We start from the raw sequence: 16959 nt of genomic DNA on the forward strand, positions 1-16959 counted from the left end.
TCTCTCTCTCTCTCTCTCTCTCTCTCTCTCTCTCTCTCTCACTCACTTTTTATCTTTTGTATTTTTCTTAGGATGCTTAGTATAACGTAACAATTTATACGCAGTGAATGCAATTTAGACTTCTTGTTCTCCTGATAATCTTTTATAACCAGAGGAATGATTAGCAGTTGTTATTAAATAAAATGTTATTAATAACGAATTTCAAAGTATGTGTCCATTCTCCTGTCAGGAATAGTACATGTTGTGGTTAGTCGCCTCAAAATTCATATGTATACTAACCATAATCTCGTTGTAAGTCCAGCATAGTCTCTCTCTCTCTCTCTCTCTCTCTCTCTCTCTCTCTCTCTCTCTCTCTCGGACAACAAAGGTCCAGCTCGCGCAAGTGATAGAGTTCGTTAACGCGAGATTGTGGTTGACAAAGGATTAACAGCTTTTGAATTTGAGGCTCCTTTGCGTCCAGTTAGTTCGGAATTGCATTGCTAGGATTGGTGCTCATTTATTTACTTATTTTTTTTTATTTAGTAATTTATTTCATTACTTAAATAATCCATTTATGTCACACGTTTTTTATTTATTTGTTTGTCACCTTTTTCATAATGTGTATTTATTTATTTATGTCACGAGTTATACTTGAATTTTTTTGTATATATATATATATATATATATATATATATATATATATATATATATATATATATATATATATATATATCCTTCCTTATAGGCAAAAAATACTGCCCTTAACCAACCGAGAAATAGACTGTAACGAACCTGGGATAAAGAAGGTAAGGGGAAAGTTCCAAATCTAGGACAGGTTCACAGGAATCCTCATGCCTGGAGCATATATAACTAGATCTTTCAGAATGAAGAGCCCGTGCTGACAGAAGGCCAGCTATAATTTGCATATAAAACATGGAACCATCACGATGCACAATTCGATTCACCACAGAATTGGAAAGTCTAGATTTATGTTTAATTAACTTATCAGGCTGTTGCTTGAAGTCTGTAGGAGTTTGAAAGTCTGTAGAAGTTTGAAAGTCTGTAGGAGTTTGAAAGTCTGTAGGAGTTTGAAAGTCTGTAGAAGTTTGAAAGTCTGTAGGAGTTTGAAAGTCTGTAGGAGTTTGAAAGTCTGTGGAAGTTTGAAAGTCTGTAGGAGTTTGAAAGTCTGTAGGAGTTTGAAAGTCTGTAGGAGTTTGAAAGTCTGTAGAAGTTTGAAAGTCTGTAGGAGTTTGAAGGTCTGTAGGAGTTTGAAAGGCTGTAGGAGTTTGAAAGTCTATAGGAGTTTGAAAGGCTGTAGGAGTTTGAAAGTCTGTACGAGTTTGAAAGTCTGTAGGAGTTTGAAAGGCTATAGGAGTTTGAAAGTCTGTAGGAGTTTGAAAGGCTGTAGGAGTTTGATAGGCTGTAGGAGTTTGAAAGGCTATAGGAGTTTGAAAGTCTGTAGGAGTTTGAAAGGCTGTAGGAGTTTGAAAGGCTGTAGGAGTTTGAAAGTCTGTAGGATTTGAAAGGTCTGTAGAGTTTGAAAGCTGAGGAGTTTTGAAAGTCTGTAGGAGTTTGAAAGGCTGTAGGAGTTTGAAAGTCTGTAGGAGTTTGAAAGGCTGTAGGAGTTTGAAAGGCTGTAGGAGTTTGAAAGGCTGCAGGAGTTTGAAATTCTGTAGGAGTTTGAAAGACTGTAGGAGTTTGAAAGTCTGTAGGAGTTTGAAAGGCTGCAGGAGTTTGAAAGGCTGTAGGAGTTTGAAAGTCTGTAGGAGTTTGAAAGTCTGTAGGAGTTTGAAAAGGGCGTAAGTCTGTAGGAGTTTGAAAGCTGTTGGAAGCTGTAGGAGTTTGAAAGTCTGTAGGAGTTTGAAAGTCTGTAGGAGTTTGAAAGTCTGTAGGAGTTTGAAAGGCTGTAGGAGTTTGAAAGTCTGCAGGAGTTTGAATGTCCGTAGGAGTTTGAAAGTCCGTAGGAGTTTGAAAGTCTGTAGGAGTTTGAAAGTCCGTAGGAGTTTGAAAGGCTGTAGGAGTTTGAAAGGCTGTAGGAGTTTGAAAGTCTGTAGGAGTTTGAAAGGCTGTAGGAATTTGAAAGGCTGTAGGAGTTTGAAAGTCTGTAGGAGTTTGAAAGGCTGTAGGAGTTTGAAAGTCTGTAGGAGTTTGGTTCTGAAGTCGTCTCGTTAATGAGTTGGGCCGCCAATTGATGTACCTGAATTGCAGTCATTCGTTTAGTTGATGAGGTATCAACTCCTTTATTTTATGTTCATTGATTTGTATCAATTTTTTTTTTATCTGTTACGTATAGACATCATGTTGTCTTTTTCATCTTGCTCTGATTAAAAGAAAAAATTGAAGCTTTTTAATATTACTGTATATAAATTCCATTCTTCTTTATATATATATATATATATATATATATATATATATATATATATTTTTATATATATATATATATATATCGATATAGATATATCCTTCTATTTTCTTATAGAGATATATATACTATATATATATATATATATATATATATATATATATATATATATATATATATACGTTATATATATATATACGTATATATATATAATATATATATATATATATATATATATATATATATATATATAAACATATATATAATGTCAGATATAGACATCATGTTGTCTTTTCCATCTTGCTCTGATTGAGAGAGAAAAATCAGAAGCTTTCCAGTATTACTTTTATATTCAGATTAATTCCCATATACTTTCATTTCCAGTTAAACAATATTTAACTTCATGTCATCATTTTACTCTTTTGTTAATGTGGACATTCTTATTTCCCAGTATTATTGATAGCACTTGTGTATTCAGGGTTCCCTCAATATCCCACAATAAAATGGTCATTTTACTCCAATGATCTGCAGTGGCAGAATTTATCCCAAAACAATATTCTGGGAAATACATGAACCCACTCTCGGGCGAAATTTGAAGTGGTAGGGCGGGGTAGTTATGGAGTCCTTAGTGGTCCCTTTGAAGGCTTTTTGAATTCGAGGGTTATGGTAATTGGGCACGGGAGTGGAAGGGAAGTGAAACATAGAAACAGAGGACGTGAAATAAATGAGATATCGTGGATGGAGAAGCGGTAAATAACGGGGGAATAGCAGTCCTTATTGGGGCGTTATTAATCAAATATAATTACGATGCTGGGTCGTGTAAGGTTGAATTAGGTCAAGTTGCCAACAGAGATTAAGAGCGCAAATCCTAGAAATAGTCATGAAATTCGGTTTGTAATTGGTTAGTCCTTTTTTATTCAATTTGTTCAAATTTGTGTATTTTGGCTGCTTCTGTTCTACTTGTCTGGGTATTGGCAATAAATTTTTCTAACTTTCCCTTACATTTTACGCACATATTCAGTATTTTGCTTTCCTCTCGTGTGGTGTCTGGGTATTTGAGCTTTTACACAACTCAGTGTTCTGAATGGATATGTATATAATATATATATATATATATATATATATATATATAATATATATATATATATATACATATATATATATATATATATATATATATATATATATGTGTGTGTGTGTGTGTGTGTGTGTGTATGTGTGTGTATGTATGTATGTATGTAAATATGTATATATTGATAAAATGAGAATAATACGGATATATCTTTATGCATGACAGTAGGCACGGATAGGGAGGGAAACGGTTTCAATGATGCATGCATTTTTTTTCTTCAAAACCTAAAGAACACATTTCATTGGGAGATACTTTATTAACATCGGCCTAATCCTTCCAGCACTCCTATACGCCACCTCCGCTCTCTTCTCCATCTCAGGCGACTAGATCCGACTTCTCACTACGAACTCCATCTCGTGAAAGCATCACTAATGATAACGGTTATTTTGAAATTCCCCGCACCGATAACGGACGCCTTAAAATGCATGTTTATAAAATATTTTCTGTTCAAAGAAACTTTATCTTTCATTCCACAAAATATGTGCATACACTCGGGTTACACACTGTAGCCGTCAAAGAGCAACCCTTGATTAAAGCAGTAGGTTTTTCTTGAAAAAAAAAACAAAAAAAACATATGAAATAGACTTAAACGAGAACGTCACCTTTCATATTTCTTATCCTTTCATCTACTTATAATATGCTTATGGTAGTAGGTCTAGTAGTCATACATGTGAAACTAATTTGAATTAATATCTATTTAGAAGAAATGAATAGCTACAGAAAGATCAACCTAAGAAAGCTTTAAGAAAAGTAAGCCTTTCTAAATGTATTCGTCAGTTTTGACTCCCACAGCTTTCCAAGGTGTCCAAATGAAACAGGATGATACGCAAGGAATTCGATAAAATATAAGACTGAGTTATATTCGTTTGATTTTTTATGATTGCTTTTTTTACTTTGAATAGCTAGGTCTGAGTTAATTATGTTAAGCAATTATGAAAAGGATAAGAAAGGCGAACATGGCTAATAAAACAAGAATAACGGGAATAGTCAAATAAAGCAGATTAATATATATATATATATATATTATATATATATATATATATATATATATATGTCGCGATTTAAATATTCATTAATATTACGTATCCGATAGAGTATGCTGCTGAAAATAGACCTAGACTAATCAAGTGGGAATATCAGAGGTCCAATTTAGGCCCACTAAATGTGTCATGCAAATTATTTTATTGATCAAAGGACAAAATTAGTTTAACTAAACATCATTTTCAAAGAATGTTAACGCCTTGATGTATTATTTATCGTCTGTAGGAGACGAAATGTCAACACCCCAGTGCAGTACGATACGTTGAGTCAAGAATCGAGCGGCAGTAAAGCCAACTTCAAAATCTTCGGTATGCTGTCACGAAGCTAGAGTTGAGCTTAAATTAGAAATCGTGGACCCATCGGTATATATTTTCCTTACTTTGCAAAATAATTGTCTTTAATACGTTGAATAAGTCTACTCAGTTCTAATGTAATTTATTTCAAGTACAGCACCTTTGAAAGGAAATGTTATTTATTGTTAGTAAATAATCTGGCACCTGCATAAGGCAATATTTCCATAACGAACAATGAATTAAGAAACTACGCCAATTCTTCGTTGGCCGTTTGTACAGACGGCCAACGAAGAATTGGCGTAGTTTCTTAATTCATTGTTCGTTATGAAAATATTGCCATATGCAGGTGCCAGTTATTTACTTAACAATAAATAACATTTCCTTTCAAAGGTGATATACTTGAAATGAATTACATTAGAATTGAGTAGACGTATTCAACGTGTTAAAGATGATTATTTTGCAAAGTAAAGAAAATATATACCGATGGGTCCACGATTTCTAATTTTATTCTCAACTCTAGCCTCGTGACAGCATACCGAAGGGTTTTGGAGTTGGCTTTACTGCCGCTCGAGTATTGACTCAACGTATCGTACTGCACTGGGGTGTTGTCATTTCGTCTCCTTCAGTCGATAAATAATACATCAAGGCGTTAACATTCCTTGAAATCGATGTTTAATTAAACTAATTGTGTCCTTTGATCAATGAAATAATTTGCATGACACATTTAGTGGGCCTAAATTGGACTTCTGATTTTCCCATATGATTAGCCTAGGTCTGTTTTCAGCAGCATAGTCTATCTGATACGTAATATTAATGAATATTTAAATCGACAATATATATATATATATATATATATATATATATATATATATATATATATTATATATTTTAATCTGCTTTATTTGATTATTCCCGATATTCTTGTTTTATTAGCTATGTTCGCCTTTCTTCTTATCCTTTTCATAATTGCTTAACATAATTAACTCAGACCTTATTCAGTCTTATTTTTTATCGAATTCCTTGCATATCATCCTGTTTCATTTGGACACGTTGGAAAGCTGTGGGAGTCAAAACTGACGAATACATTAAGAAAGGCTTACTTTCATTAAAGCTTTCTTAGGTTGATCAAAATAGAAATTAATTCAAATTAGTTTCACATGTATACCTAGACCTACTACCATAAGCATATTATAAGTAGCTGAAAGGATAAGAGATATGAAAGGTGATGTTCTCGTTTAAGTCTATTTCATATGTTTTTTTTTCTTTTTTTTCCAAGTAAAACCTACTGCTTTAATCAAGGGTTGCTCTTTGACGGCTACAGGGTGTAACACGAGTGTATACACATATTTTGGGGAATGAAAGATAAAGTTTCTTTGAACAGAACATATTTTATAAACATCCATTTTAAGGCGTCCGTTGTCGGTGCGGGGAATTTTAAAATAACCTTTATCATTAGTAATGCTTTCACGCGATACGAGTTCGTCGGATCGAGTAACCTGAGATGGAGAAGAGAGCGGAGGTGGCGTATGGCAGTGATGGAAGGATTAGGCCGATGTTAATAAAGTATCTCCCAATAAAATGTATTCTTTAGGTTTTGAAGAAAAAAAATGCATGCATCATTGAAACTGTTTCCCTCCCTATCCGTGGTATTCACTGGCCACCGATAAAAAACAAAACAAAAAGAGTAAGCCTAACTGAATTTCTCATCTATCAAAGATAAGTTTGCTTATTCATTAGACAACTATCAAAGATTTCAAGTGTAGATTTAAAAACCTCTTCCTCTCCATCTAAAGTATTCATCAGACACCAGTCATAAGCGTAGAGCTAGTCATGATTCCTGGTTCAGCAATGTCGTGACGAGGCACTAGAATTCAAAATTCACAAATGAATGTTGCTCAGCAACATTTACACTACTGTATTGTCTTGCTCTCTTGTGGTGCTTCTAGGTGTTCCACCTCTAGGCCCATGTTCTAAATTTTGTCGTTCTTTAAACAATTTTATTTTTCTATGTATGATTCTCTCCGGTTTATTAAGCTTTCTTGATATCTCTCCAACAGGAACTTGCACCGAATGCAATGCAATAATTGTCTCTCGCTCATTGAGTGATGTTTCTTAGACCGATAAATGACACATTGACATTAGATTCCCGTGCACATAACATCAAAAGCAATAGAGTGAGGTCGCCTGGTTCACACTGTTAGGATATGGTTTTTTTTCTTTTTGCTTTTAAATTTGATAGCATTTTGTAAGATTCCAATGTTTTCTGTAAAATTTAACAAATGGAAAAGTTCAACTACCTTCAACTTAATATTGAAATGATAATTTAAGGACTATGTTTATGCGATACTACTAGTGATAGGTGTCTCCTATCTATTTGGTAATGTATATCTATGGTTGTGATATGACGTTTTTTATCACTTCGTTTCCTTCACGTCAATTTTGCTATATGGAAAATAGTTTTACACAAAAACTTAACATAATGGTCTAAAGATATCAGTGACTGTTTTTAACGTCATTACATATGATTTCTTCCATCTTTGAAAAGAAAAATAGATAGATAAGGCATGAATCGTGCGTCAGGCAGGTGAACGAAAAACTATGAAACTCTGCCAAGAGTTTTTTGGCCGACAGTACATACATACATAAACATCCATAAGTACAAACACACACACACACACGTGTTTTTGTGTGTGTATCTATGGATGTTTGTGTATGCATGTTACATATACAAATATCTTTATATACACATTACTGTCACGCATAAAGATATATCCGAATTATTCTCATGTTATCAAAATACGTTCATTGTTTTTCCATTCATATAATTTTTATTTCGGGTAAAAAAATATCTTGAAAGAATCTCTTCGGACGACTCAAGCTTTCATCATTCTCTGTATCGATACAGGCTCTTTTATTTATAAAAATTCAGTGGTCAGTATTTTGAGTGATTTTGACATTGACGTCCCTCCATGGGGGGCGGGGTGTCCAGAACGTCAGGTCGCACGACGAATCATATTTCAGGAAATTGCGGTTTTTGTATATTTTTCCGAGACGTTATAGGATTTCCCTTTTTTTTTGGTTTAGCTTGTGTAGCACTAATGATTAATATAGCAATGTTTATCATTGGAATTTTGAAGTCGAATTTTATTCGGTTCTGTTTAATAATGATCGTTGTAATTTTCTTTTAATCTTCAACTCGAGACAAAACCCAAGAGGGTTCCAAAGATGAAATCAGCCTGCAGGAATAGAGAGAGAGAGAGAGAGAGAGAGAGAGAGAGAGAGAGAGAGAGAGAGAGTGTTCTAGGAAGAGGCAATAGATAATTTTAAATAAACACGAAGGAATGGAAAAATAAAAGCGAAACGTCTGAATTCAGAAGACGTCATTCCTCGCTTAAACATTTGGAGCTCAGAAGATTCCACAACTACACTGGATAAACTATTCCAGATTTTAGTTGCAGCCTCTCGAGAACACATTTAATGTAAAGTTAAACTTATGTTTGTCTCTGTATGTTTATATAATATTAAATAATAGCCTTGAATCGTGTTATTTATTTGACGAAATGACGCGTGGTCCCTTGGGAAACATTATTTCAATTTCAGAGCCTCATTTATGGAGCTTTGGAAGAGTTAGAGAAAACTGGGTACACTTTACCGTAGAATTTTAAGAGTAATGTATTATATACATTTCTTGATTTTAAAATTTAAATGATATGGGAATGTATTTTACCTAAGTTGCTGTCATATTGTCTTCACGTAAAGGATTGATAGGTTTTAAACACTTAGTCTTTTCATTTTAATCGACACCTCTCTCTCTCTCTCTCTCTCTCTCTCTCTCTCTCTCTCTCTCTCTCTCTCTCTCTCTCTCCCCAGAACGACATGCCAATTAAGTACCATAAAAAATTATGGCTAACGCAGTCTATAATTTTATAACAAGGTCTGTTGGGAAACATCCTTTATCGTACACTATCACGTGTCATTGTAGAAAATTATCCATGTCTGTTGTTTTTACCTCTTTGCATTTTAGTGTTTTAATAATAATAAAAAAAAGTTCAGTAAGTAATTATTTGATTTCACATTATTCTGAGCTCGCTATTCGCGCTTCCGCCTTTTACCAGGCGTTCCTTTGTCAAAGTATACTCTAAGGGTTGGCTTGATGACGCCATAGTATACTGTAGAGGTTGGCTTGTTGTCATCGTCTGACCTGGTGTCCTTTGACAAAGGAATTTACAATGCCGGCATAGATTACGCGCCTTTATTCCCTCGATACCTAGCGTATGGGCGAAAAGGGGAAGATGAAAGTACATTCAATGAGAGAGAGAGAGAGATTGCGTGTAGTGTTGTAGAGCGCGAATGCTTGACAGCACTGTAATAACAAAAATACCGTGGGAGAGTAATGTTGATATCTTAAGAGAGAGAGAGTTTTTTATATTTATATTTATATTTTTTAATAATGACAGTAGTGTTTCTCAGAGAGACATAGAAGGAGATAGAATGATTGATTTGTGGCTATTAAAACTGGCGTCACACCATCTAGGTTAATGACGCCGTAGAGAGAGAGAGAGAGAGAGAGGACACACGAGAAGCGTCGAAATAGTTGCACGTGAAACGGACTCCTGGGAAACATTTTTGCACCCATCCTAATGAGTCAAGGCAGCTTTCCCACCAAAGGACGTCTGGGATCGCATTTCACGACATTCAGCTTCAGTCCTCCTCGAGTTTAATGAGGATACAGCAAAGGCTGGGAATGAGGTCCGTTGATAAAAATGGATCGTTTATTTACATATATATCCGCTTTCATAAGCGGACGCTACAGAAGGACAGGCAGAAATTCAGGGCGATAGTTTTCGTGACGATGACGTGTTCCTCTGGATAAAGAGAATACGCAGTTGTAAAGCGCCTCAGTGGCGTGATCGGTACGGTCTTGGCCTGCCACCTCGGTGGCCGCGAGTTCGGTTCTCGGGCATTCCATTGATGAGTTAGAGATGTGTATTTCTGGTGATGGGAGTTCACTCTCGACGTGGTTCGGAAGTCACGTAAAGCCGTTGGTCCCGTTGCTGATTAACCACTGGTTCCATGCAACGTAAACACGCCATACAAACAAACCCATGAAAATTATACGCAGTTGGACGCAAGAGATCTTGTTACTGGAGTAGTACTACTAATGATTTTACTCGTGGCTTTAACTTAAAGTAATTTGCAGGTCTGTGAATTTCCCAGCTGCGGTTTTGTGTGAATAGGCATACATGATTATACTGGTTTCTGTTTTCATCCGAACGCCTATCCATGGAGTATCCATATGGTTTCTCATCTTATAAAATACTTCTAAAATAAATTTAGTTTCCCAGCTCTACCGCATTATCCACAGTAGTATGTATAACACACACACACACACACGAGACTTTGGTACTGAATACAGTGTACGCTACGGTCCATACTGTGAATGGGCAAATGTATCTTGAATTATCTAAGAATACTGGTAAATACGACCTTTAGAATCTTCTTAAACGTCTTGGAATGATCATAATCGAAAGATACCTCAGTCTTTTGGGAAGCAAATTGACTTTTATAACCAACATTGGTAACCAGTGAATTCTAGTCCCTTTGTATGCTTTGGAATTGTACTGCTTAATTAACCGTCATCGCATTTGGCAAAAGGTTTAATAATTTTTAAAATCAGTAACGTAACGTAGCTGCCAAAAAAATCAAGTTTTTTTTTATTTTTAAAATACTGAAACGAAAAAAAAAAAAATAATCTCTCAGGGAAACGAATCCTAACTAATAACAATGTTAGTCGTGTTGTTTGTTCTAGTTTAGGCTAAGGTCAATACTCCTTCATTTGATTAAGAGTAGATAGACGATCGGTTGCTCTGTTTAGTTGACGACCAGCTTTCGTAAGACTTTTGAGATAACTCGCTAATCGCTGTCTTCTCATTCAGTGTATTCTACGCTGTAATTACGCTTCTAGTAATTAAGACAATATCTTCGGTACCGTTAATTGTGACCGTTTAATGCCTCATACTGAAAAGTCGAATCATGTGAAGTTTTTTATGAAATGAAGGAAAATTTATAGACTTTAGTAATTTACCAACGGCACGTATTAAGTTCGACCTTGATCGTGAACGTTAATTTAAATATGTTAAGATTTGTAATATATTTCCTTCCTCAGAGATGAAGGTTTGTTTACGAAACTTATTGTGTGAACTAAAAAAAATTATACTTTATGCATTTTATTGATTTAACTAATTTAATGTTTTGCTTACTTGAATTGATTTTTCTTATTCATTTACTTATTTATTATTTTTTTAATGGAATGTAAGGCGATCAGAGAAATAGTGAAAGTCTTTATAGTAAAATACACTTAGTAGCCATCTTTACTTTAGCTAATAGTCTTCCAAGTAAGCTCTTCAGAATTTTGAATATTTTTGGCCTCTTGAAAATACATATCAATGAAAATTAGCCAGTAGTCTACCAGTTAGGTTCTTCAGAATTTGGAATATTTTCGTCCTATAAAAGTTAGTATGAATCCCATAAATTATTTTGGTAAAGGTTTATAAAAGAATCTGTAATGAGAACAACTTTGAGAACAACTTTTCCTATGATACCTTCTCAAATGAAGCCTTTCGTATCATTATGCGAACACCTGTGTACCGTACAGGTTTCAGTGCCGACGGATCACCTGTAGGCAGTGTAATTTTCATTCTTTAACTTGATGATCTAAATGAAATCGTCATAAGATTAGTCTTCCACTCTCGGTGTTTATTTATTTTTTTTTTTATGTGAATTTCCTACTACCCTAAAACAAGTCACCTTGTATTTTATTTACATTTTTATCCAGTTATTAATCTACTAGTTTATCTTTTTCTGTATTTCCCTATTTTCATCTGTAGCCTCTTTCAGATGAACATCGTATTCTTTTGATACTGAATTTTAAGTCAGTGACCCCTGTAGACTTATTCCATATGAATACCGGTTTATCATTTGAGCAATAATAATAATAATAATAATAATAATAAAATTATTATTATTATTACTATTATTATTATTATTATTATTATTATTATTATTATTGTTATTATAAAATGGATGAATAGTACTCACGACATAAAATCCTATTACCTAGATTTAGACATGGATAATAATAGTAATAATAATATTGGTGAAGATATATAATAATAATGATATTCGAATGTATTTAACGTCATAAAATATTATCTTTCAAGTATAGGTAGCATACTAAGAGCATTAATATCCTTCGTATGGAGTCGGCTTCAAAATGTACAGTTGCCAGAATCATTACGCTACATTGAATAATATAATAATTGATCAGAACCAAAACCAGCTGATGATTTGATTTGAACAGATGGTGTTCTACTTAATTTGTTCAACTTTGCCCAAGACAAATTCTCTCCGGAACGATTTGCTGGTAAACTCAGTGCATCTCTTTCAAATATACGTATATTTATACACACACACACACACACACACACACACACACACCAGAGGTTTAACCTCTCTAACAAGAGACACGTTCGTTAGCAGGGGATTGCGGAGACACGGGATTAAGTAGTTGCTGTGTCCGATCTGGGTTCTCCGTCTGTGCAACTTGTGAACCCTATCAGCATTTCATTTTGGGGCTGATATGATGAGTATATCGATAGGTGTGATATATATATATATATATCTATATATATATATATATATGTATATTTTAATTGATGGGATTTTCATTATATATATATATATATATATATATATATATATATATATATATATATATATATGAATAACTTGATCACGAAGTATATAAAACGTGATGCTATGTATGAATAAAGGTTTTTGCCACGCTTTTCATTTTTTTTTCCTTCTTGGCAAAACCTTTATATATATATATATATATATATATATATATATGTATATATATTATATATATAATATATATATATATATATATATGTATGTGTGTGTGGATATATAGGTATACATGTATATATATGATATATTATATATATGACATATATATACGTATATATGTAATATATATATTCCACATATACATATATTATATATATATATATATATATATATATATATATATATATATATATATATGAACCCGTGGATTTTCCCGTTCAGACTTGATATTTCTGTGATCATTTTGTGCTTTTAAAAGTGAGCGCCGTTCCAGTTTTTAAAGGGAGTTAATATTAAATATTAGATGTTCTATCATATTCGCCGCTTTTTGGGAAATATCGTAATTTATCTTTACTGTGGCTTATTATACCTTTGTTTTAATATCATAGTTGCAGGATGTAGCAACGGAAACATCTAGTCTCTTTAGACATGTAGAGTCGAGATAAATATACCTCTATCAAAGCTTCATTGATTTTATTCATATAATATACCCATGCGCCAAATTCAGAACAGCGGTAATACTGTCAGAATTATTTTCAGTTTTATTCGTAAGCCAAATTTATTAGGGAAAATTTCTCAGGATTAAATGTTGAATAGAATGTGCGCGACTTCCCATTCGTTCATTCACTCTTTATAAATGCTTGAACGTGTTTGTTGGATGTACTTTGGCTCAAGATTTTATTTACAATTAAAAAATCTCAAATTCTACAGTTTGGTAGTTTTGCTTAACATATGTAGGTATATTAATGATTATACAGACTAACTATATATATATATATATATATATATATATATATATATATTATATATATATATATATATATATTTATATATATATATATATATATATATATATATATATATATATATATATATATATATATATATAAGGTATTACGTTTCAGTTCCAAGCAATTATGACTAAAGCCTAATCTAGTAAGTATAACTACGATAGATTACCATTTCCTCGCTTGATTTCTTGGTATGAAATACTTTGGTTATTCAAGAATCCTTTCAATGACGTTTTCTACAACCATCCGTTTTCTTTCGTTCTTCCTACGATCATTCTCTCTCTCTCTCTCGCTCGCTCGTAAGAGCTCTCTTTAAAGCTTGGAGGATCTTCGTTCTTTTTAAGACGTTATTAGTTGCCTTATAATAATCTCCGTAAACTCTGCGTGACGACCTGGGGGCGTTTACTCAAGCGGTACCGGTACCGGTTGGTTCCCAGTCAAGTTTCCTAATTAGAATTTGTGCGAAATGCTTCCCCTGAGAACGTCTCATAAACGGCCTTTGCTTCTTGGTACTAAGTGAGCGCTCCCATGGTTCTCCTGGCTCCCCTGTCTCCCTCCCTACCCGACGCCGTTACACCAACACCCTATCCTCCTCGCCCTCCCCCCTCCTCCTCCTACCTTCCCCACTTCCCCCCCCTCCTCCTCCTACTCTCCCCCCCCCCCCGTCCTCCTCCTCTCTGCACTGTGTTTCCCGTTCGTTCTTGTTGCTGTCAGTTTATCGTCAAGCATTTATCTTTGTATGAGTGTGTGTACGTATGTCTGTAATTTTTTTTTTGTATGATTAATCCATTGTCTGTAAATCTGTGCCCTTTGGAGATTAAATCTAGGCAGTTTATCGTTGGAAAAAATATCTCGAGTCATTTACACAGCGAAATTTGCATTGAAGGCAAGGCGCACTGATGCAGTCATACGAGTTTCCATCTCTACCTCAAGCTGTTATTCTAAAAATTGTCACATTTCATTTCGTTTTCACTCAAATCATTGCATCACGAGTACATAGACAGCCGTCACTCTTAACTGACAGCCATTTATTCATAAAGAAAAATTAAGGGTAAAATAACGAGTTATCTAAACATGCGAGAAAATTAGTGATTAAAGAAGTTAAATTCAGGGTATTGTATTTTTTTCTATGTTTTGTGATGCTAAATAAATAGTTATAGGTTTGGAAGGGTCTCTACCGATATAGTTTATGTAGCACGTCTAACAAATACTAAAATAAATACAGGTAAGAGGTAACGGATATATTAAAATAGATACAGTTAACATACTCAGTAGGAGTTCATGCTAACGATGCCAGATTTTCGTGAAAGCAAGACTCGTTTTTTCCTTCGGAAATACATATTGTATAACTAGTGTTTCAGCGCCTTCAGTGTCACTCATTCGCTTGTCTGTGTTATTTTCGCTTACTCGAGGAGTAAGCCTGCAAACTACTTTGTTGTTGTTCTTGCTGCTGCTGTTCTTGTTGGGGGGGGGGGGGGTGGTTAAGAAAGCCCTATGGAAAAACCTAAAAATGTCTAGAAAAGGTGATTTGCATCGAGTTAAAGATACAGAAATTATAGGATAGGGTATTTGTGATTCGTTTATTAGAATGAAAATGTAAATAAATAAATAATGTGCATGTTGAACAGTACAGAAAAATAATTTCAGATAAAATATAGCGTTATTTATTATAATTCTAACACTATTTGGCTGTAGATTTTAGATTGCGCCCCGTATAAGCTGGAGGTCGAATTGACGCCTTGTTATTATTGTTATTATTATTCTGAAGCCGAGACCTATTTTTATGGAACAAGCCCACCAAAGGGGCCATTGATTTGAAATTCAAGCTTCATTAAGTGTTCATTAGGAAGAGTTAAAAGGGAGTAAAGTGAAATACAGAAAGATAATAAAATGTGTTTCAAACGTAGACGGGCTGAGAGTGTTGGATATTCTGGGTAATGAGGTGACGAAACGAACGTTCCCTTGAAAATGACAATACCGAAGAGAGAATCCAAACGTTTGTGATTTAATTGAAAATGGCAGTGAACGAAAAATAACCCAGGCATTCATTGTGATTCACTGGAACATGACGAAAAGTGGTAACCGAACGTTTATTGTGATTCACGGGAAAATGACGATACATAACAGAATCCAAACGTTTATTGTAATTCACGGGAAATGACGATACATAACAGAATCCAAACGTTTATTGTGATTCACGGGAAAATGATACATAATAGAATCCAAACGTTTATTGTGATTCACGGGAAAATGACGATACATAACAGAATCCAAGCGTTTATTGTGATTCACGGAAAAATGGTGATACATAACAAAATCCAAACGTTTATTGTGATTCATGGGTAAATGACGATGAATAATATGTAATCCAAATATGTATTGTTTTAACAACTTTTGATGCGTTTTTGTGTGTGATTTGTGATACTAAAAAAAAAAAATATATTTTTTTTTTATGGAAATCCAAGTGTGAAATAAAACCCGAATGAAAAGGAGAAATCCTGGAGTCCAAAGGATTCTTCTCTCTTCTACCCGAGCTCGAACATCCTCCTTTAGGAAAAGACTGAATTATTTCGGCGGTATCTTTCTGGGCTTTCACAGGCCATACCAATTAAAAAAGATTTAGCAGCTCAAATAACGACGCGCACTGGATTCCTTTTCTAGGAAATCCTCAGGAGGAAAGGAAGAAGGATCTGGATGAAACGGTTTCTCTTAAAAGAATTCCTCCTTCCAATGATACCAGACCGAGTCTAGGAATTAAATATAATCTAGGATAATTGGTATTGTGAATTTATCTTCGTGAGGGTGGGGCGATATTGTCTTCAGTGCACCTCACGTGGTGCACTATAGGTATTACTTAATGCTCTTTACAGCATCCCTTCGACCCTTGGCTGCCACCCCTTTCATTCCTTTTATCGTACCTCCATTCATATTCCATTCATGTTCAATTTTCCGTCTCGCTATCCACCTCTCTTAACAATTGTTTCATATTGCAGCTGCTTCAGTGGCATGATCGGTTTGGTCTCGGCCATTCCATTGAGGGGTCAGAGATGTGTATTTCTGGCGATAGAAGTTCACCCTCGCCGTGGTTTGGAAGTCACGCAAAGCCGTTGGTCCCGTTGCTGAATAACCACTGGTTTCATGCAACGTAAAAACACCATACAAACAAACAAACACGCTCAATTTTCCCTTTCAGCGCTGCATGACCTCATAAGTCCCAGGTCTTGGCTTCTAGCCTTATTCTTAAGTCGCTAGAGATATGTTAACATCTACGAGATGTGACAAAGCCTGGGAAGCTACTATCTCTGAATCAGCATAGAAATGATTTCTGTAAAAATGCAAGAGCCTCCAGTGACACTGAAAACGACTCTGTGGAATATTTACATTTTTAATGTCCCGTGCAGACGATTATATTCCCTCACCGTTTTCATCCGAGTTTGAGTCTTGTCTTGA

At 34.5% G+C, this 16959-nt stretch overlaps 1 protein-coding gene across 1 annotated transcript; it reads right to left on the bottom strand.

The window, feature by feature from the left end:
• Positions 1-984: 984 nt before the first annotated feature.
• On the bottom strand, positions 985-2191 carry LOC135213830 (uncharacterized). Its single transcript, XM_064247935.1, has 2 exons — positions 1669-2191; positions 985-1541 (listed from the first exon to the last, which is right to left on the bottom strand). Exons 1-2 carry the CDS (start codon positions 2189-2191, stop codon positions 985-987), a joined length of 1080 nt encoding a protein of 359 aa, XP_064104005.1.
• Between the last annotated feature and the right edge of the window lie 14768 nt (positions 2192-16959).

The sequence above is a fragment of the Macrobrachium nipponense genome, chromosome 43 (assembly GCF_015104395.2).
Source record: "Macrobrachium nipponense isolate FS-2020 chromosome 43, ASM1510439v2, whole genome shotgun sequence".
Classification (NCBI taxonomy): domain Eukaryota; kingdom Metazoa; phylum Arthropoda; class Malacostraca; order Decapoda; family Palaemonidae; genus Macrobrachium; species Macrobrachium nipponense.

Excerpts from the sequence above, each read along its gene's own strand:
- LOC135213830 (XM_064247935.1), bottom strand. The coding sequence starts at position 2,191 with ATGACTGCAATTCAGGTACATCAATTGGCGGCCCAACTCATTAACGAG. Across the intron at positions 1,542-1,668 it reads CAGACTTTCAAACTCCTACA|ACTTTCAAAACTCCTCAGCT; the intron begins GTCTTTCAAACT and ends AAACTCCTACAG.